Genomic DNA, 22,481 nt, shown 5'->3' on the forward strand with positions numbered 1-22,481 from the left:
CCCCGGTGTGAGCAATTTCGGGCTGCTCAGGGGCCCCTCTTGGGGGGCACTTCCAAGTCTTTAGATGTCGAAGCCCCGCCTCACTGTTGATGCTTGCTGGTCAGCCTAGCGGGGCGGGAGGAAATGGGGGAACATTTGCTTACTCCTCTGATCCACGGCCACGCAGTTCCGCGGTGTGGGCTTGGTGAGGATGGAATTGAGGCTCTGCTCACTCTTGATCCGCCGCCCCAGGTGGCGTCCCCACCATGGCCATCTCCGGGCCATGCAGGAACCACACCTATAAGTGGCCCTGGGGGCAAGCGCTGAGAACGAAGGTGGATATTGGGCTCCATCCCCTAGTTGCTGGCCCCTCCTGAATCGAGTTCTGTTTAATTTCCAAGGATCTACAGGCCAGGAAACAGACATATTGGGCTCCATGGTTCCTGGGTGGAAGGGTAAACCCCATAGCGTCCCTGCCTGAGGAAGAAGAGACTGATATTGACCAGACCGAGCAGGTGCCAGGCCACCGTACTTACTATAGGGGACTTTCATGTGAGATACGGTCATTCCTCCCCATGTGGAAAGAGACTGAGGATAGAGGAAAAGTGACTTGGCTGTGGAGAAACAAGCTTCGTTTCTTCAATAGCCTCCAGCCCATCCCCCCCATTGCACCTGTGCTTGGCGGAATGGGTATTGTAATTCATTTTTAGAGTTTAGGAGTTACAGCCCTACTGAAGAGTTTTTGTCTTGGCTTTCAGCAGATCCTAGCATCCTCTTCCATCCCAGCTAGGATGCCGATGCAGAAACTTCGCAGATTTGGTCACAAGCTGGCACGCAGACGTACACTGGAGCCAGGCATGGCTGAGACGCGCCTTGCCAGGTGCCTGAGCACCGTGGATTTAGTGGCCCTGGGTGTGGGCAGCACACTGGGTGCAGGCGTGTATGTCCTGGCTGGGGAGGTGGCCAAAGATAAAGCAGGCCCGTCCATTGTGATCTGCTTCTTGGTGGCCGCTCTCTCTTCTGTGTTGGCTGGGCTGTGCTACGCGGAGTTCGGGGCCCGGGTTCCCCGATCTGGTTCTGCATATCTCTACAGCTACGTCACTGTGGGGGAACTCTGGGCCTTCACCACTGGCTGGAACCTCATCCTCTCCTATGTCATCGGTGAGCTGTTGGGGCAGGGGGGAAACTGCTCAGCCAAGGAAGGGGCTTTAGTTTTCAAAAATATGTTTCTATTGATTTTAGAGAGAGAGGAAGGGACAGGGAGAGATAGAAACATCAATGAGAGAAGCACCAATCGGATGCCTCCGTGCCCTTCCCAGGGCAAGGAAGGGGCTTTTGAGTCCGGAAATCTGGGTGGAATGTCGAAGGCATTCACAGGACTTCAATACCGCTCAATGTGTGTGTTTGCTGGCGGGCGGGGAGGCTTCAAGGTGTGGAGACATTGTTCATTCTACTTCCCTTGGTCCTGGTTTTCTTACATTGACTAGTTTTGGTTTTTAAAGAGTAAGTCTACTTGAAAACCACAGGGATTCTTTTGAGCCTGCTATGGGGGAGGGAGGAGAGGAGGGAGGAAACTTGACCCGGTGTTTCTCCCTCTGCTCCTCCAGGTACAGCCAGTGTGGCCCGGGCCTGGAGTTCAGCTTTTGACAACCTCATTGGGAACCACATCTCACAGACCCTGCAGGGAAGCATCTCTCTGAATGTTTCCCATGTCCTTGCAGACTATCCAGACTTCTTTGCTTTGGGCCTTGTGTTGTTGCTCACTGGTGAGAGCAAGGGACGACGATAATGATGGGGGTGGGGTGAGGAGGGACGAGGCTTGAGAAGGGCTTGGAGGGGGTGGTGATGGTGAGAAAGAAGAGAAGCTGGGAAGGAGCAGTCTGTACATAGAGGTGGGGAAACAAGCTTGGGCTGAGGACTTTCTTGCTTAGAGTTCTGAATGTCTCTTTCCCACAGGATTGCTGGCTCTGGGGGCTAGTGAGTCGGCCTTGGTTACCAAAGTGTTCACAGTGGTGAACCTTTTGGTTCTCGGTTTTGTCATCATCTCTGGCTTCATTAAAGGGGACGTGCACAACTGGGGGCTCACAGAAGAGGACTTCAAACTGGCCATGGATGGACTCAATGATACTCATAGGTTAGGAGGTTCACTCTCCGCAGATGCAGAGCTGGGAACATGATGGGGAGCAGGGGCATCCAGGCTGAGGGATTCTGGGTTGGGAGTGGGGAGGGATGGGAGCCTAGGCATTGAAGACCTCAGTAGTTTGGCATTAGAGGAAAGGTACAGAGTTGGCTGGACACACCCTTAACTTTTCCATTCCTTCTTCCACTTTAGCCTGGGCTCTCTGGGCTCTGGAGGATTTATGCCTTTCGGCGTCAAGGGGATTCTCCGTGGAGCAGCTACCTGTTTCTATGCATTTGTTGGTTTTGATTGTATTGCTACTACTGGTAACTGGCCCTTCTGTTCTGTCCCGGGCTTGGGCACAGTGTGTGCTCAGGCTGCATGCAGACTGGGGGAGGTGGAGGAGTGATGCTGCTTTCCTGACCCAGAACATTGTGCCCTTTCTGCAGGGGAAGAGGCCCAGAACCCCCAGCGTTCCATCCCCCTGGGCATCGTGATTTCACTGTTCGTCTGCTTTTTGGCGTATTTTGGTGTTTCTTCAGCACTGACGCTAATGATGCCTTACTATCAGCTTCACCCCGAGAGTCCCTTGCCTGAGGCATTTCTTCACGTTGGCTGGGCCCCTGCCCGCTATGTTGTGGCTATTGGATCCCTCTGTGCTCTTTCTACCAGGTCAGTGGCAAATGTGTGTTGTCCTCTGCTGTCAGAGCCTCAGGTTCTAGCATTCAGCACACAGAAGACCCCTTAAAAGGGCTGTGAGGAGAAGGTGGAGACTCCTTAACCTCGCAGACTGGGGAAGAGAGATCAGTCAACTGATGCCACTCTGGACATTCTTCCCCCAGCCTCTTGGGCTCTATGTTCCCCATGCCGCGGGTGATCTACGCAATGGCGGAGGATGGCCTGCTGTTCCGTTTCCTTGCCCGGATCCACAGTGGCACACGCACCCCCATTGTAGCCACTGTGGTTTCTGGCATTATTGCAGGTGAAAAATCATTTCTGCCCTCCCCCAGTTGTTCCGCCAACCCCCTTATCTTTGCCCTTCGCTTTTCTCATTTTTTTGTTTTCTGCCCATCCATTGCAGCATTCATGGCATTCCTCTTTGAACTCGCCGATCTTGTGGACCTCATGTCAATTGGGACCCTGCTGGCTTACTCCCTGGTGTCCATTTGTGTTCTCATCCTCAGGTGAGACTCAACTCTCTGTGCATACTGAGATTTGGATTTTTCTTCTTGGAGGGGGAATGACGGAGATCTGCTTCCCCCACCCCCCACCCCAAAGATCTTCTGCCCTGCATAGTGCCCAGGGAGGTTAAGCTGCCTGAGAGATCTTAAAAACCATTAAGGCTTGTTTTTTTGTTTGTTTCTTTATTGATTTTAGAGAGGAAGGGAGAGGGAGGAAGATAGAAACATGGATGAGAGAGAACATCGATTGGCTGCCTCCTGCACGCCCCACACTGGGGATCAGGCCCACAACCCAGACATGTGCCCTGACCAGGAATTGAACTGGAGACCTCTTGGTGCATGGGTTGATGCTCAACCACTGAGCCACACCGGCCGGGCAAGGCTTGTTCTTATTACCACCTTCTTACTCTTGCCTCAGGTATCAGCCTGGCCAGGAGATGAAGATGGAGGAAGATGAACTGGAGTTGCAGGAGGAGACGATGCCTGAAACAGAAAATCTGACCTTACAGGCACTCTTTTGTCCAAGCAACTCCAGCCCCACTCTGCTCTCTGGCCAAGTGGTCAATGTTTGTTCCTCAATGCTTGGTGAGCAATGGGATTTTCCCTTGGGGGTGGCTCCAGGTCAGCATGATGTGGGGAGACAGTGCGTGGCATTTGGTGACTGAGGAAGGACTAGAGAGAGTGGATGACCCTCCTTGGAATGGATGCCTAATGTCTTCACACGTTGGTCTCAAGAGTTGCTTTTGATGGTTCTCAACTTGACTCTTGAAGCTCTGCTCCTGAGTGTCCTTTGCCTGGTGCTGGCCCAGTGGTCAGTTCCACTGTTTTCTGGAGACCCAGTGTGGATTGCAGCAGTTGTGCTGCTGCTGATGCTCATTACTGGGATAACTGGGGTCATCTGGAGACAGCCACAGAGCTCCACTCCCCTTCACTTTAAGGTAATGACCTCTCTCTTTCCCCTACCAACCCACCTTGAAAGAAAATAGGCTTAGACCCCTTGCAGTTGAATCAGGTTCAGAGATATTCTTTAATTGGGCAAGAAAGAAATGATCTAGGAGCTACCTAGACCAGACTTCTTCTCTGACCCGCCTCAGTTCCTTTCCAGTTCCCCCAATTTTGGGTATTCTTACAGTTCCATATGAGGTACACTAAATGAGTGGGCACTGAAATACACAGTTAGGATTTCCCTCTCCTGTCTGAGTAGGTTAGGGATCTCTTTCTAGGTCACCTTGTAGTATGTCCAAAAAAGATCTTGTTTTGTTCCCAGGTACCTGCTCTGCCTCTCCTCCCACTACTGAGCATCTTTGTGAATGTTTACCTTATGATGCAGATGACAGCTGGCACCTGGGCCCGATTTGGGGTCTGGATGGTGATTGGTAGGTATCCACTTGGGAAGAGTAGGCCTCGTGGGTGTCCTATCCCAATTCCTTTCCCTCTGGTCACTATTTCCTCACCTCACAGCTACGTTTCTACACTAGGGTTTGCTATCTACTTCGGCTATGGAATCCAGCACAGCCTGGAAGAGGTTAAGAATGATGAACCTCCACTCAAGACTAGGACCCGAACAGTAGAATTTGATCTCAGTAGTACCTGAATATTGTCTGCTGTCCCACACAATAATGGAGAGAACTCCTGAGCACACAGAGAGCCAGCAGTGGGAAGTTGGGGGAACACTAATGGGTCTTGGCTGTTTCTCCTCTCCTTTTTTTTTTTTTTTTAAACTTGCCTACTTTTTAATTGCACCTGTAGCTGCTTACTGGCTTTTAAAAATATTAAAAGGATCTAGAAAAAGAAACCATGTCTTTTTTTTTTTTTTTTTTTTTTTTTTCTTCCTGGAGCTGATGGAAAGCCTGACTTTCGTTGCGGAGAGCTTCAGATCAGTGTACTTGGTTCCAGTCCCCGCAAAAGTATCTGTTATGCCTGTGTGTGCTTGTTGGTTCAGGGATGAGGGTGGTGGAAGCAGTCATCCAGTCTACTGACGCTTACAGGAATAATCTTGAGATATGTTTTCCCTTGCTACACTAAAGGTTGGTTTCTGAATAAGTAGACAGCCACACTCATCTCGGGGGTTTGGGATGGACTCTGATCTCAACACTGGCATTAGTCATGGCCCATACTGAGACCACTGTGTTCCGTTCCACTCCTTCTAGTTGGACCAGTCTCAGACTCCTGTGTTTTCCTGAGAAACAGAAATTTGGCTGGGGGTTTGGCAGTGCTGGGACAGAAGTGGACAATGGGGAGGTTGGTAAAGGATTGTGTGTGTGTGTGTGTGTGTGTGTGTGTGTGTGTAATGTAGATACTGATTGCTACGTAAGTAGGAAGGGAAAAGAGAGGTGGGGTCAGAGCTCTGCTTAGACCCAGAACTAGTCATTCATCTATTTAACAAACACGTGATGCTCCTACAAAACACTAGGTCCCGTGCTGGGTGCTGGGAATACAAGCATGAATAAAAGATCCCTGCCCACAGGGAACTCAGTCTAGTGGAAGGGATAAGTAGGTAAACAGAAAACTGTGATCCGTGCCAGGGCAGAGGCAAGTACTGAGTGCTGCAGAATCCCAAAGGAGAACGCTTGGCCCGCATCTTGAATCGCTGGTGAAGTGGACTGAGGGGAGGGCTTGTCCGCCAGTAAAAAGTGTACCCCAAACCACGGGAGTGTGAAAAACATACTGTATTTGAGGCTACAGCATATAGCTTAATGTAGCTGAAGGGTAGCATGTATAGGGTTGTGGTGAACAGTAATAGAGCATATGAATGGCTTGGTATACCCTACCAAGGAATTCAGATGTCTTAAAAAGATGTTAGAGTAGTGAGGTAATAGCTTCCATTTACTGAGTGTATTATATGTTAGACATTGTACATACAATCTCATGTAGTTCTTACAATAGCCCTGTGAAGTAGATTTCATGATACTTCTATTTACAGATGAGGTGCAAGTTTGGAGTAAGAAATGTGCTCTAGATCACATAACTTGGAATGGTCAGGTCAGGATACAAGCCCTGTTTTGTCTGACTGCAGCCTGTGCTCCCTAACCATCGTGTTACACTGCCCGGAGTAACTAATTAGGAGGGAACCGCAGCCATTTGGGTAAAAGTTTCAGTTTTTTTGGTCAGGTTAATGCAGGTGGCAAGAAAAATGGATGACTTAGAGGATTGCTGGGTGAAATTTCTGGGTGACTGATCAAATTATTAGCCAAGATAGCATAAGAGGAAGAGTATATATGGAGAAAGATGCATTTTCTCCAGATAGGCTGACTTTCTAAACATACATGAGTTGAGCTTCATATTGGTGAAGATACATAATCACCGTTTGGACCTCGGAGCTGGTCTAGGGGTCTGGGCTGGGTTAGATTCAGCAGCCATCAGGATATACATGTGTATGTGAAAAGCTGTGTGGGCCTCAAGAGTGTCCTGGGCAAAATAAAACCAAAAGAGAAAAACTGTAGTACAAATTAATTTTCCTATATACAAAGAGTGCTTACAAATCAGAAAAAGGGGGTAAAGGATGTATAGTTTTCAAAAAAGGAATATGAGACACCAACATATATAAGAAAAACACTCAACCTCACACGTGACAGAAATGCAAGTGGAAAGAACCATGAGATCTCAGTTCTTTACAGACTGGCATTGGCAAAAGTGAAGGGAAACAGGCAGTCTTCTGCCTGATGGGGATATACATTAGGGTAACTTGTGGAGGGCAATTTGAGGGTACAAGAATTTAAAACATTACTTCTGCCTGCCTGGTGTGGCTCAGTGGTTGAGCGTCGACCCATGCACCAGGAGGTCGCCGGTTCGATTCCCAGTCAGGGCACATGCCCAGATTTTGGGCCCAATCCCCAGTGGGGGGAATGCATGAGGCGGCCAATTGATATTCTCTCTCATCGATGTTTCTATCTCTCTCCCTTCCTCTCTCTCTCAAACCAATAAAGAAAAAAAATTTTAAATATCCCACTACTGATCTGACAATTCCACCTATAGGAATTTTGAAAAAGCTTACAATATAAAGATATTTACTGTGGTGTTATTCATAATTGCATGAAACTTCGAAGCTACCTAATGGACATCAGCAAGGAACTAGTTAAATAAGTTGAAATACATTAATTAATTGGAATAGTTATACAGCCATTAAAAAACTAAATAAAACTATATGTGCCAAGAGGTCATATTAGATCTGAAAGACACACTATTGATTGGAAACACAACAAAATGCAGCTGTAAAAAGAAGGATCTCCTACCCTAAGACAGCATGGAGGGACCTGGGGAGCATTATGCTAAGCGAAGTAAGCCAGTCAGAGAAAGACAAGTATCCCATGATCTCACTTATATGTGGAATCTAATGAACCCGATAAACTGATGAATAAAATAGAACGGGAGGCATGGAAACATGGAACAGACTGACGTATCTCAGAGGGAAGCGATTAACCAGAGAACTTATGTGCATATATGCATTGTCCATGGACTCAGACAACAGTGTGGTTACAGCTTGGGGGTGGGTAGAAGTGGGGTGTAGGGGGGCAATGAGGGGAAGAAAGGTAGGACATCTAATACTTTCAACAGTAAATATAAAAAAAATGGACCCCAAATCTCAAGATACAGAATATTCCTGTGAAAGAGCAAAAGAGAATGTATTCACACATTTTTTTTTTTTTTCTGGAAAAGCAGACAAACTGTTATCCTTTGGTTTCTGTTCTGTACTTTTTCAGTTTCTTAACCAGGTACAAACATTCCTTTTATAACCACCATAAGAGTAAAACATTGGGGAATGTTTAAGGGGTAGAGGACACAGGGCAGATGGAGAAGGAATGACTGAAGAGACAGTCAAGGATGTCAAATGCTGCCCAAGAACCAGGACCAAAAAGGGTTAATTGGTTTTGTCAGTTACCAAGTAATTGATCATTTCAAGAGCAGTTTCGGCCAGATAGTTGGGGTGCAAGCCACATCGCAGTGGGCTGAAGTAGAGGGGTGAGGAAGTGGACAAACTTGAGGTGAGCATTTCAGGGCAACAGCTGGAGAAAATTGAGGGATAATATAGTTTTTAAAAGATGGGCGATTCTCGTGTTTATATTCTCACAGAAGGTTGTCAATAGAGGGATTACATCCTGGTACTACTGTTTAAATAAACCATTTGTGAAGGAGGGAGTAGTTCTCTGACTTGGTCCTCTATTCTTTTTTTCATTCAGTGCAGTGTTTGCCAGACCTCAGACAGGCTCATTGTAACCTTCATGAATTCTTCTCTATTTGTGTAATTCCTGTACTACTAAAAAAGACCTTGCTTTTGTTTAGCTTAAGGACACTTATTTTAAAGAGAAAACATTTTCTTAGTATCATAAATGCAGAACAAAGTATATTCCTAATACACATTGAAAGAAATATCCAACCATTAAAAACCGTTTGTCTGTGAGCCAACTAAAAGGATCCTATATATCACACTTTGGAAACACATAGGCGGTTAACACAATGAATAATCTGTAGGACACTGTGCTTGAAGATGTAGAAAATTGCTTTAGGCCTGGTCTAATCTTTTATTTATTAATTTTTAATCCTCACCCGAGGATATTTTTACATTTATCTTCAGACAGAGTGGGAGGGAGAGAGAGACAAAGAGAAACATTGATGTGAGAGAGACACATCAACTGATCACCACCCACACTGCCTCAACCGGGGCCGGGGATGAACCAAAATTGAGGTACGTGCCCTTGGCCAGAATCAAACCAGGAGTCCTTGGTCTGCAGGCCAACGCTCTAACTGCTGAGCCAAACTGGCCAGGGCGGCATGGTCTAATCTTAATCTCAAGGAGTCAGACATAAAATTGTACAAAGACACAAAGTAGGAGATAATGTGTCCTAAGAGAGGTATCTGTGAAGTACTATGAGAATTCCCATGAGGGAGTTCTGGGAAGTTTTTCATGGAGGTTGAGGCTTTATTATTATTATTGTTGTTGTTGTTGGTGGTGGTGGTGGTGGTTTTAGAGAGAGAGGAAGGGAGAGGGAGAGAGAGATAGAAAGATCGATGAGAAACATCAACATCAATCGGCTGCACACCCCCTACCAGGGATCAAGCTTGCAACCTAGGCATGTGCCATGTGCCATGTGCCATGTGCCATGACCTGGAATCAAACTGGTGACCTCTTGGTGCATGAATCCATGGTCAACCCCTGAGCCCCACTGGTCAGGCTAAGCTGAGGCCTAAATGATAGGTAAAATGTGTAATTTCAGAAATGGGGGGGGGGGCAGGGAGAGCATTTCCGGAAGAGGGAAACTTGTGCACAAAGGCAGGAAGATGGGAAAGTTTATAATTCAGTTTGCCTAGAGCCTAGGACTTGGAAGGAGTGAGGTGGAAAAATAAGGCAGACTCTTGAAGGCTGTTAATTCTGGGGCCTGCAACTGAAAGGCAAGAATTGTGTGGATGAGAGTATCATAATCTGTGAAGGAGAGAGTGGTTCTGTGCTTTGTTTAGTGAATTACACCTCAGCTACCCAGTCACATGGTTATAGCCTAGATCTTGCCAGAATGTATATGTCTAAAATCACTAATTCAAACACCACGTTCTCTGTCCACACTATCCCATGCTTCCCCAAGCTCACTTGCTCAGGTAACCCCATTGCCACAACGGTCTGACCTCATGAACCCTCCATTTCACTCTTCCCTTCCTTACACTTTCTTTTTTTTTTTTATCCTCACCCAAGGACATTTTTGCATTTATCTTTAGATAGAGCAGGAGGGAGAGACAGGGGGAGAGAGAGAGAGAAACATCGACGTGAGAGAGACACATCAAGTGGCTGCCACCCACACGACCCCAACCAGGACTGGGGACAAACTGCAACCGAGGTACGTGCCCTTAGCAGGAACCGAACCTGGGTCTTTCTGGTCTGCAGGCCGACGCTCTAACCGCTGAGCCAAACAGGCCAGGGCTACACTTTCTCTTTTTATCACTTTCCTCCAATCTTTGCTTGTTTACTTTCTCACCTTAATTCCTGAATGTATTACTATTACCTCTCTTGCAAACACAGCAAAACCTCGATATAACAGACTAATTCGTGCAGGGGGTGTCCATTAAAGCCAAAAATCTGTTGTATAGTAAAGTAGGTTTTCCGAAAGCCTATGTTAAAAAAATTGACAAATTAGCCCTGGCCAGTTTGGCTCAGCCTTTGGAGCGTAGGCCTGCGGTCCAGAGAGACCTGGGTTCGGTTCCCACTAAAGGGTATATACCTCGGTTGCAGTTTGTCCCCTGCCTTGGTTGGGTCGTGTGGGTGGCAACCACTAGATGTGTCCTTTTCACGTCGACGTTTCTCTCTCTCTCTCTACCTCCCACTCTATCTGAACAAAAAATGGAAAAATGTCCTCGGGTGAGGATAAAAAAGAAAAAATTGACAAATTAGTTAGTTGACCTGTTTTTACTTATGTAGACATGTTTGTGTAATTAAAATTATGTATGAAAAGTTTACTTTCACAGAAAAGTTTTCTGTATGTATTGCAGTAATTTGAAATGTATACTGACTAGGTCTAGTAAGTGTGGGCATGCACCAGTCGCTGCGAGGAAACAGATGCAGGCGGCGGGCCTGGCTCAGCGCCCGGGGGACCATGGCTGGCAGGTGTTCCAACTGCTGGCCAAAGTCAGGCCAGGCAACAGCAGACCAATTATCGCGCCCCATGTAGTGTGACCACGTACTAATCATTCCCCGATACTGTTTATAAGCGCTGGATTTCAGTATGTAGACCTTATTTGTAGATATGCAATATTTATATATGTTGGCAAAATTACTACAGGCTTTTCCAACATATGGTCTATTCGATAAAATGTGTTAAAAATAACAGTGAATTAATAATTAAAAAAAAACCTGTTAATTTAATTATAAGCAAATCTGGTTAAAAGCATTTAAAAGTGAACAGAGTGTTAATTTATTATTATTATTTTTTTTGTTATAGTTATGTTTTCAAAAGGGTCCCTATCTTTAATTAATTAATTAATTCATTCATTCATTTTTGGTATGTGGCCCTAGTGGGAACCGAACCCGGGACTCTCAGATCCGCAGGTTGATGCTCCAACCGCTGAGCCAAACCGGCCAGGGCATATTAATTTATTTTTGTTACAGATGTTTCTCCTTTTTTTTTCCCCCATTGACACCCTCCTCCCCATCCCCCCCACCCCATCCCTGGCTTTGTTGTCTGTGTCCATTGGTTATGCGTACATGCATATAAGTTCTGTGGTTTATCTCTTCCCTCCCCCCCACCCCCTCTTCTGAGGGTTGTCAGTACTTCCACGTCTCTGGGACTACCCTATTCCTTAGACTGTTATGCTCATTATATTCCACAAATAAGTCACATCAGGTGGTATTTGTCTTTCTCTGCTTGGCTTGTTTCGCTTAGGATAATACTTTCCAGGTCCCTCCATGTCACTGCTGGTGGGAATGCAGACTGGTGCAGCCACTATGGAAAACACTATGGTGTTACCTCAATAAATTAAAAATGGAACTGCCATTTGACCCAGGGTGTTAATTTTCACATATGACATACGGATTGGAAATGTTGTCTGTTCAAACTGAAGTCTGTGAAATGAAGGTCTGAAAAATCAAGGTTTACTGTACCCTCACCTCTCTAGGCGAGACTCCAGAGTACTGTCCCAACCCCACCTCTAGGAATTCTCATCTCTCCATATGTTCACCTGTGTAGCTCAGGATTGGTGGAGGCAACCACAGCGGAGCAGGTTATGGACCATCAACCTCCATTAGGCCCTCTACACTGCCTGGATTCCTTTTTTCTTGGATTCCTCTGCTCTCTGAAACAACTATTTCTTACCTTATTCACATTCTTTAGATCTCTCCCTCCTACTCTCTGCTGTTGACTTGCCTTATACTTTATTGTGAAAACACATGCCCATCAGATAAAAAACCCATAATTTTCCTGCAGATTTTTAAATAATAAAAATAGCCCCCCCCCCCGCCAATGATAAAAAATATATTCCTTGTAGGAAATTGAAAAACTGAAAAGGAAAAGAAAAAAGTAGAGATTCTCCCAAATCCCACTATTCAAAGATAAAAATGGTTGACATTTTAGTAAATAAATTTCCAAACATTTTTGTTCAAATATGCGTACAATTGAACACAACTGTATGCCTTCTTTTTCTTTTTCTTTCTTTTCTTCTACAATTTACATATTGGTGGGATTAGTTGGTCCTTGTAGCCACTTACGTCACTTCCCATTCGTCACTCCCCATTCGTGCCTAGGTGGAAACCATTCTAAAGAGGTATTTTTTGTAAATATTGTTTTTTCTTTATTGATTTTAGAGAGAGACGAAGGAAGAAGGAGAGGGAGAGATAGAAACATGGATGAGAGAGAACATCAATTGGCTGCCTCCTGCACTGGGGATCAGGCCCACTGGGGATTGGGGATCGGGCCCACAACCTGGGCATGTGCCCAGACCGGGAATCAAACCTGCATCCTCTTGGTGCATGGGCCCATGCTCAACCACTAAGCCACTCCAGTAGGGTGTAAAGAGTTTTTTTTTAATCATTCAAATCTATATAATTACCTCTTTTTATCAATTTTTCTCTTTTTAAAACTCATTGGTAGAATATAGGCATTTCCCTAGTTTTATAGCTTTAGATTGTTTTCACAGCAATGTTTTTAAAGGCTGCATAAATATTCCACTAAATGTTATTAATGTATCTTAATTGTATAACTAGTCTATATTTAACTAGGTGAACATTTAAGTGGTTTATAGTGCTTCAGTGACTGTTTCTGTTAATCTGTTTTTGCAAATTTTCCCAATTTCTTTTTTTTTTTTTTTTATCCTCACCCGAGGACATTTTTCCATTTTTTGTTCAGGTAGAGTGGGAGGGAGAGAGAGGAACAGAGAGAGAGAGAAAAACATCTATGTGAAAGGAACACATCGAGTGGCTGCCACCCGCACGACCGACCAGGGCTGGGGACAAACTGCAACCGAGGTACGTGCCCTTAGCGGGAACCGAACCCAGGTCTCTCTGGACCGCAGGCTGACGCTCTAACCGCTGAGCCAAACCGGCCAGGGTCCCAATTTCTTCTTTAGGAAAGTTCCTAGAAAAAAAATTGTTGGGCAACAGGGTACACGCACTTAAGCTTTTGACGTATAATGCCAAATTGCCCCCCAGAAAAGTTGCAATAATGTCTCCTCCTACCAACAGTACACAATAGTGCCTGCTTTGTGGATCTTGCCAATTTGAGGTTTTGTTAATCTTTTAACCTTTGCCAATCTGATAAATGAAAAAACATTTACCCTGATGCAATTTGCATCTCTTTGCGAACTGGTTAGGTTGAATATCTTTTCATGTGTTTATTAGCTATTTATATTCTTCCTGTGTAAATTGTTCGATCATGTCCTTTGCAGAATTATTTGCTAGAGCATTTGTCTTTTTCTTTAAATTTTAAGAGCTCTTTTTACATTAGGCATGTTAACTCTTTATCCATTACATACATAGAAAAGATCTTTTTCTAGTCTGTGGTTTGTCTTTCAACCTTGCTTATAGTACTATTCAGAAGATGTTAATTTTTATGTTGTAAAACATCATTATTTTTCCTTTTTGATTCTGGCTTTCAGATCCTGTTTAGATCTTGCTATTGTGTTTATAAAATATTCACCCACTTTTCTTTTAGAAACCTTATGACTCAATTTAATCTTTGATTATTTTGGTACATAAAGTGAGGCAGTGATCTAGTTTTCTTTCTTTCTTTCTTTTTCTGTGGTACGTGCTCCTAGCGGGAACGGAACCCGGGACTCTCTGGTCCGCAGGCCAACGCTCAACCGCTGAGCCAAACTGGCCAGGGCTAGTTTTATTTCTTAAAATGTTTGTCTAGTTTCAATATTTTTCTGGAATAACTCCTTTCCCCACTAATTTGAATCATTTCTACATATATTTGAGTCTCTTTCTGGACTCTATTTTGTTCCATTTTTCTGCACTATTACCATGCAATTTTATTTATGGTAGTTTTATTTATTTATTAAAATACTTTAAAAATATGTTTTTATTGATTTTTTAGAGAGAGAGAATGGGAGAGAGAGATAGAAACGTCTATGTGAGATAGAAACATTGACTGGCTGCCTGCCACATGCCCCCTACTGACGATTGATCCCACAACCCCGCAGGTGCCCTGATCTGCTTGTGCCCTGGGACCCCCTCAGTCCACGGGACGATGCCCAATCCACTGAGCCACACTGCTGGCCTACTTATGGTAGTTTTAATATTTGGTAGAACAAGACCCTCTCCCTTACTCCATTATTACTTTAGTTTTTAGAACTTTCCTGATTATAATTGCATATTTATTCTGAAAGTGTTTTTCTTCTTTTAACAAGGTGTAATGCTATCTTATTAACTAATTTGCATTCTTAGTTGCTTACTCTCTTTTAATCCATTCTATTAATGAGAGTCTTAGTGAGCTCTCATTAGAGTCCAAGCTGTTCACCTGCCTTATGTACTATATATTTCACCACTTCTGCATCAGTTTGTTAAAGGGTAGGAAATTTGTCGTTTATGCTAAGGTGAGAGAAAATATTCTCCAGCATGTTGAATGCCACTTAATGGTATTGTTCTAGTCATTCTTGCATATCCTCCTTGATGTGCACCTGCTTCTTTTATTGTCGCCTTTCATCATCCCTCCTCTTTTACTTTTTTTCTGTCTTTTTAATTCTCAGTTACTTGTAACATCTAGGGAGGCTATCTAGATTAAAAAAAACACACACAAAAAAACCCCAAAAACATTGGAGATACCCATGCAACATTAGGGTTCTTGCTGCATATTTCTCCATATTTGCCTTTACTCACTGGCCTTTTCAATGTAGTGGTGTCCGCTCAGTAACCCTGACCTGGGAGTCATATTTACAATCGGTATTAACCAGTAGAGTCCCTTGATTCTTGTCTGCCTTATATAATATTAGATAATATAACCTCCATTGTACTACATACATTGTTGATCACTAAGAGCTCTAAGATCCTTGTGAAAGGACCACTCTAGGCTTGAGAGCTGAGGTCTGATTATTGCCCCGTTCTTTCATCTGTTCATCCATGAACAAAGAAGTTATGGTAGAGCCAGGGGCCTGGGTGGATGATGGAATTTGGGGTTGCTGAGTTTGCCAACTAGGAAATGATAATGAGAACTAACATTTTTAAAGTATCTACTGTATGTCAGCCACTTTTCTAGATGCTTTATGTGCATTATTCCGGATGCCTAGAACTACTTAAAATTTTTTTTTTCTTTATTGATTTTAGAGAGAGAGGAAGAGATAGATAGAAATATGGATCAGAGAGAACATTGATTGGCTGCCTCCTGCATGTCCCCCACTGGGGATGGGGCCCACAACCTGGGCATGTGCCCTGACCGGGAATCCAAACGACAACCTCTTGGTGCATGCGTCGACGTTCAACCACAGAGCCACACTGGCCAGGCACCTAGAGCTACTTTTATTCACATTTTTCAGATGAGGAAATTGAGGTGCTGAGACTCTAAGTAGCTAGCATCATATCACACACATAGTAGTACATGGTGCATGAGGAATCAGTCAACTATGGGATATACGCTTGCCCCTTTCCACCAGACTTCTTCCCCTAATTTAGCAATCTAACATTGTGAAATGAATACCAAATTGCAGGAGGCAAAAGAAGAGGAGTTAATAGCAATGCTTTCTCTGTTTTCCCTTTTTTCTTCATTGTACTATGTGATCTAGGTGCAGAAATTTTTGAAGAGGGAAAAGCGGTTCTGTTTAGAAACTCCATCTTTTCCATGACAGTGACTGACTCTGAGACTCTCAGGGTCAGGAGGGAACTCTGTTAGTTTCCAGAATTGAAGTTACAATCTCTCCTCATCCTATTAGCCAGCTTCACATATGTCTTCACTGAGGTGCACAAGGCTTAACAGAGGGGTATGTGAGGGAGGAAGTGGGAGGCTTGTTAATGTTTTCATTTTGGGTTGTTGTCCAAACCTGGAGGCATTGTGCCTTAACACTGCTGTCTCCGAATGGAGATTTCAGTGAAAGCCAATTCCTTGGCTGCAAGCATCACCCACAGATTTAGCTGCAATCAAACAGGTTTGCTTAGATATTCCACTCCCATCCCTAAAACCATTTGTTTGGAGATGGGTGAGACTCCTGCCCTTACTGTGAGCCTGTCAGAGAATCATTCGTTTCCTTGAGATTTGACAAGGGCAGGGCAGCAGAAACAGTCTTGGAATTGCAGGGTTGTTGTTTTTTTCTGTCTCCTTGACTTCTGATATTTCTGAACTTGGCCACTCCTGCATAACCAACAGGCAACATTGTTTACTTCAACTCCCTCACTCCCTCCCTCCATCTTTCCTTCCCTTCCCTTCTCTTTCTTTTGGAGGTCTGCTCTTCTCTTTCCTATTACTCTGGCCACCTGCAATCTTTCCTCAATAATTGCAGTAAGCGCCATAACTCCTCACTCTCAGCGATTCTCTCCCTGGCCCCCTGCACAGCATCTCCAGGACTCAACTAGAGGGCGCCTGGCCCTTGATTGACATCACTGCGGGGGGTGGGACTTCGCAAGCGCCGACCTACGTGAGCTGGAGACATCTTGTGGAACGGCCATTTTGGTGAACGTCGTGAACAGAGTTGGAGGCGAGGAGTCGGTGGCGGTGGCTGCGCGGGCCGCGGTGAGTGATTTGGTCGGTGGGAAGTGTACAGGAGGGTCACGGTAGCCGGGTACTTTATAACTAGCAAGAAAATGTGGCCATTACGTCAACACTTTTTACAGTCGCCCTGAGGCAATTCTTTTCAACTACGGAGCTGCTGTAGTTGACTCTGAGGAGAAGGAAGAATGTGAAGGCAGAGTTTTTTGACTTGGAGAAAAATGGGGAGCGGTTCTTGGCCACTGAAAGCAGGAGGTAATAGTTATGGTAGTTTGGACGTGAAGGACCTAAATTCCGTTGGACCTCGACGGTTGGTGACCTTTGGGGGGAGGGGGCAGGGAACTGAGGGCGCTGGCTGCGGCTGCGAAGGGGGGAGGGGTAGGGCGGTGCGTGATTGGATGGTTTCCATATGGGGGGGAATTTTGAACCAATTAGAAGGAGACAAGGAGGACCAACCAGACCAATCAGTGAACCCCGAGCCCTGCCGTCTGGCTTTATAAGGCCAGATTACCTCAAGAGAGAACGGCGGCCATTTTCTCCACGTTGGGCTCAGGTAGCTAGACAGCCGTGCTCCTCCTCAACTACTTTTTCTGAGGAAATTTCCTCAACATTTTTCCCTTTGAATATCAATTAACTGGAAAAAATTGACTAATGGAAATTTACTGAGAAATAGGAATATAAAGGAGACAACATTGAAATATTTTCTTATTTCATAGGCCCGAGCCACAGAATTAAAAATGGACGACGATGATTTTCGCTTCATGGATTTTAAAGGTATGTAGTTTTACAGGGTAGTAAAGACAATGTCAAACTGTTTGCTTCCTCATCTAAAATCTGCATTTATTTTGTTTCCAAATTTGTTCTCTTTGGAATATCTACAGCTCCAACTTTTCTCCGAATGTACCAGAAGAACAATGTAGACGTTCAAGACATTGGAACTTTTTTGTAACCTAGTATAAGAAAATATAATGAACAATTCGTGGATTTTTTCCTCAGGGTTTTCATGGCATGCAAAATAACATTGGTTTAATTTGAAATAGAAATCTACCGTGTTAAAAGTACATTAAAAAATAGGGCCTTGGCTGGTTTGGCGCCCGTGGTTCAGAGTGTCCTGGTTCGGTTCCCACTAAGGGCGCGTATCTTGGTTGCAGTTTGTCCCCGGCCCAGTAGGGGTCGTGCGGGTGGGGGCCACGCGGTGTCTGTCTGTCATTGATCTTTCTTTTCTTCTCTCTCTCCGTCCTGCTCTTTGTCTTCTTCCCTCTCTCCCTCTGCTCTATCTGAAAGTAAAATGCAAAAAAAAAAAAATTACAGTTAGAGCGTCAGCCCGTGGATCAGAGAATCCCGAGTTCGGGTACCACTAAGGGCGCGTATCTTGGTTGCAGTTTGTCCCCGACCCAGTAGGGGTCGTGCGGGTGGCGGCCACGTGGTGTCTGTCTGTCACTGATCTTTCTCTTTTCTTCTCTCTCTCCGTCCTGCTCTCTCTCTTTTTCCCTCTCTCCCTCCTGCTCTCTGTCTTCTTCCCTCTCTCCCTCCTGCTCTCTGTCTTCTTCCCTCTCTCCCTTCTGCTCTATCTGAAGGTAAAATGCAAAAAAAAAAAAAAAAAAATTACGGTTAGAGTGTCGTCAGGCAGACCAGAGAGTCCCGGGTTCGGTTCCCACTAAGGGCAGGTATCTTGGTTGCAGTTTGTCCCCAGCCCAGTAGGGGTCGTGCGGGTGGGGGCCACGCGGTGTCTATCACTGATCTTTCTCTTTTCTTCTCTCTCTCCGTCCTGCTCTCTGTCTTCTTCCCTCTCTCCCTTCTGCTCTATCTGAAAGTAAAATGCAAAAAAAAAAAAAAAAAAATTGCAGTTAGAGCGTCAGCCCGTGGACCAGAGAGTTCCGGGTTCACTTCCCACTAAGGGCAGGTATCTTGGTTGCAGTTTGTCCCCGGCCCAGTAGGGGTCGTGCAGGTGGGGGCCACGCGGTGTCTATCACTGATCTTTCTCTTTTCTTCTCTCTCTCCGTCCTGCTCTCTCTCTCTCCCTCCTGCTCTCTGTCATCTTCCCTCTCTCCCTTCTGCTCTATCTGAAGGTAAAATGCAAAAAAAAAAAAAAAAATTACGGTTAGACAGAGCGCCGGCCTGCGGACCAGAGAGTCCGGGTTGGGTTACCACTATGGGCACGTATCTTGGTTGCAGTTTCTCCTCGGCCCAGTAGGGGTCGTGTGGGTGGCAGCCAATCGATGTGTCTCCTTACTTCAATGTCTCTCTCTCTTCCTACAGCTCTCCCTTCTGCTCTATATGAAGATAAATGCAAAAATGTCCTCCCGTGAGGATTAAAAAAAAAAAAATTACACCAAAATTTTGAAGTGCCTTTCCATAATCATCAGTGAAAAATAAATTATATCATGTATAGTTTAGCTTTAAATGCAATTTATTGTGTCATTACTCTTTTGAAAGTAGGTAATCCATGTAGGGTATTTATGGGAATTATTTTTTAATAATCTTTATTGCAGCTATCTCCCCTTTTTTCCCTTACTGCCTCCCTCCACCCAGTTCCTGCCCTGCCGCAGGCCTTCACCACCCTATTGTCTGTGTGCGTGGACAATGCATATATGTATATAAATCCTTTGGTTAATCTCTTCCCACCTCCCTTCCCCCTTCCCTCTGAGAGTCCTCATTCTGATCCATGTTTCCATTTGTTCATCAGTTTATTTTATTCATTAGATTCCAAATATGAGTGAGATCATGTGGTATTTCTTTCTCTAATTGGCTTATTTTGCTTAGTGTAATATTCGCCAGGTCCCTCCATGTTGTCTCAAAGGGTAAGAGATCTCATTTCTTAACAGCTGTATAGTATTCCATTATGTAGATGTACAGGTTTTTTATGTACTCATCTACTGATGGGCACTTGGGCTGTTTCCAGATCTTAGCTATCGTAAATAGCGCTGCTATGAATATAGGGGTGCATATATTCTCATATATTCTTTCTGATTGGTGTTTTGGGTTCTTAGGATATATTCGTAAAAGTAGGATCACTGGGTCAAATTGCAGTTCCATTTTTAAGTTTTTGAGGAAACTCCACACTGTTTTCCACAGTGGCTATACCAGGCTTCATTCTCACCAGCAGTGCACTAGGGTTCCCTTTTCTCCACATCCTCACCAGCACATACTGTTTGTTGATTTATTTATTTTTTATCCTCATCTGAGGACATTTTTGCACTATCTTCAGATAGAGCAGGAGGGAGAGAGGCAGGAAGAGAGAGAGAAACATTGATGTGAGAGACACATTGACTGGTTGCCACCCACAGGGCCCCAACCAGGGCTGGGGACAAACTGCCACCGAGGTATGTGCCCTTAGTGGGAACTGAACCTGGGGCTCTCTGGTCCGCAGGCCAACTCTCTAACCACTGAGCCAAACCGGCCAGGGCTGTTTGTTGATTTATTGATGGTAGCTATTCTGGCAGGTGTGAGGTCACACCTCATTGTCAATGGGAATTCTTTTTTCTTTTTATGCTCACCCGAGGACATTTTCCCATTTTTTGTTCAGACAGTGGTGAGGGGGAGGAAGAGAGAGAGAGAGAAACATCGACGTGAAAGGGACACATCGAGTAGCTGCCACCCGTGCGACCAACCAGGGCCGGGGACAAACTGCAACCGAGGCACGTGCCCTTAGTGGGAACCGAGCCCGGGTCTCTCTGGAACGCAGGCCGACGCTGTAACTGCTGAGCCAAACCGGCCAAGACCCCATATAGATATTTTAGCTCTAGTTCATTTATTTCCACTGCTGATTAGTACCATGAGATTGAATATAAGTGTACTACAATTTATTTATTCAGTCTCTCTTATTATATATATGAGTGTTTCAAATAGTTGCTCTTTAGAAAGTTTAGTGGGAGCTTTCAAACATTTTTATTCTTTATTTATATTTTTCTTTTTCTTTATTGATTTTCAGAGAGGGAGGAAGAGGGAGAGAGATATCGGTGAGAGAGAACATCGACTGGCTGCCTCCTGCATGCCCCCCACTGGGCACCAGGCCCACAACCCGGGCATGTACCCTGACTGAAATTGAATCAGCAACCTCTTGGTTCATGGGTCAGTGCTCAAGCACTGAGCCACACTGGCTGGACACTTTCAAACATTTTTGACCACCACCCATGGCAAGGAAATGCACTGTATTTATCCTTATTACATGCAGCAGTGCACTACAATGTTTTCTATTCAATGCTTTTTTATTTTAAAAATGGTGGTTATAACCCACTAAATTGATTTTATTTCTTAAGCCCTGGTGGGTGAGGCTCTAGGGCAGTGCTGTCCAGTTGAAACATAGTGGAAACAAATTTATATTTTCTAGTAGCCACATTGAAAAAGGCTAATCAGCCCTGGCCAGTTTGGCTCAGCAGTTAGAGCATTGGCCTGCGGTCCAGAGAGACCTGGCTTTGGTTCCCACTAAGGGCACGTACCTTAGTTGCAGTCCCTGGCCCTGGTTGGGTTGTGTGGGAGGCGGTCACTCGATGTGTCCCTTTCGCGTTAATGTTTCTTTCTCTCTCTTCCTCTCTTTCCCTCCCACTCTATCTGAACAAAAAATGGAAGAATGTCCTTGGGTGAGGATTAAAAAAAAAAAAAAAAAGGCTAATCAGCCCAGCTGGTGTGGCCTAGCAGTTGAGCATCAACCCACGCACCAAGAGGTCACCGATTTGATTCTCAGTCAGGGCACATGCCTGGGTTGTGGGCTCGATCCCCAGTGGGGGTGTGCAGGAGGCAGCCAATCGATGTTCTCTCTCAATGATGTTTCTGTCTCCCCCCCTCCCTTCTCTCTAAAATCAATAAGAAAAAAAAAGGTTAATCAGATGACATAAATTTTAACAATATAAATTATTTAGCTCAGTATATCCAAAATATAATTTCAACAGGTAATCAGTATAAAAGTTATTAATGAGATAGTTCACATTTTTTTGAAGAGTTTGAAGTCTGGTATGTATTTTATACTGAAATCATATCTCATTTGGGACTTGCCACATTTCTGGTGCTCAGCAGTCACATGTATGTGGCTAGTGGCTACCCTATCGTGGCAGTGCTGTTGTGGGGTACACATTTACGTAGAGCTGCTGAATGTGCAACTGCCAGCTCAAAAGCTATCAGTGTCTTGAACTTGACAAATACTACCCAATTGCTGCCCAGAGTAGTTTTAACAATTTATACTCTCTCTTTCTCTTTTTACTATACACTTGTTAATATTTGGTATTGTCATACTTAAAAATTTTTGCAGATATGAAAGCATTGTTGTAATATTTTTCTCTTTATTGTTTTTTTTTTCTTTAGAGAGAGAGGAAGGGAGAGGGGGAGAGAGATAGAAACATCGTTGAGAGAGAACATACCTCGTTTTGAATTGGCTGCCTCCTGCATGCCCCCCACTGGGGATCAGGCCCACAACCAGGGCATGTGTCCTGACCAGGAATCAAACCGGTGACCTCTTGGTGCATGGGTCAGTGCTCAACCACTGAGCCACACCAGCTGGACCATCATTCTCTTTAGATAACAGTGGAGCTAAGATTGAAATTTATAGAGGGGAGGTTGAGGCAGTTGGCCACACTAAGTTTTACCATTTTGCTTCTAAAA

The 22,481-nt window shown here is 44.7% G+C and overlaps 2 protein-coding genes across 2 annotated transcripts in view; both read left to right on the forward strand.

Moving 5' to 3' along the window:
* The first annotated feature begins 770 nt into the window (after window positions 1-770).
* On the forward strand, window positions 771-4,873 carry SLC7A3 (solute carrier family 7 member 3). Its single transcript, XM_036271231.1, has 11 exons — window positions 771-1,140; window positions 1,587-1,745; window positions 1,936-2,113; window positions 2,312-2,424; window positions 2,548-2,770; window positions 2,941-3,080; window positions 3,180-3,282; window positions 3,698-3,864; window positions 4,051-4,217; window positions 4,547-4,655; window positions 4,758-4,873. The coding sequence occupies exons 1-11, from the start codon at window positions 771-773 to the stop codon at window positions 4,871-4,873; spliced, it is 1,845 nt and encodes a 614-aa protein (XP_036127124.1).
* Window positions 4,874-17,623: 12,750 nt separating this feature from the next.
* Window positions 17,624-22,481, forward strand: part of TEX11 (testis expressed 11) — a 132,833-nt gene continuing 127,975 nt past the window's right edge. The window contains exon 1 of the mRNA XM_036271112.1: window positions 17,624-17,660. Within this exon, the coding sequence (XP_036127005.1) occupies window positions 17,624-17,660 (37 nt within the window). The remainder of the gene's footprint in view (window positions 17,661-22,481) is intronic.

The sequence above is a fragment of the Molossus molossus genome, unplaced genomic scaffold (genome assembly GCF_014108415.1).
Source record: "Molossus molossus isolate mMolMol1 unplaced genomic scaffold, mMolMol1.p scaffold_m16_p_2, whole genome shotgun sequence".
In the NCBI taxonomy this organism is placed as follows: Eukaryota; Metazoa; Chordata; class Mammalia; order Chiroptera; family Molossidae; genus Molossus; species Molossus molossus.

Coding starts and splice junctions, on each gene's coding strand:
- SLC7A3 (XM_036271231.1), top strand. CDS start 771: ATGCCGATGCAGAAACTTCGCAGATTTGGTCACAAGCTGGCACGCAGA. Junction 2,771..2,940: donor CTCTGTGCTCTTTCTACCAG/GTCAGTGGCAAA, acceptor TTCTTCCCCCAG/CCTCTTGGGCTCTATGTTCC. Junction 4,656..4,757: donor TGGGGTCTGGATGGTGATTG/GTAGGTATCCAC, acceptor TTTCTACACTAG/GGTTTGCTATCTACTTCGGC.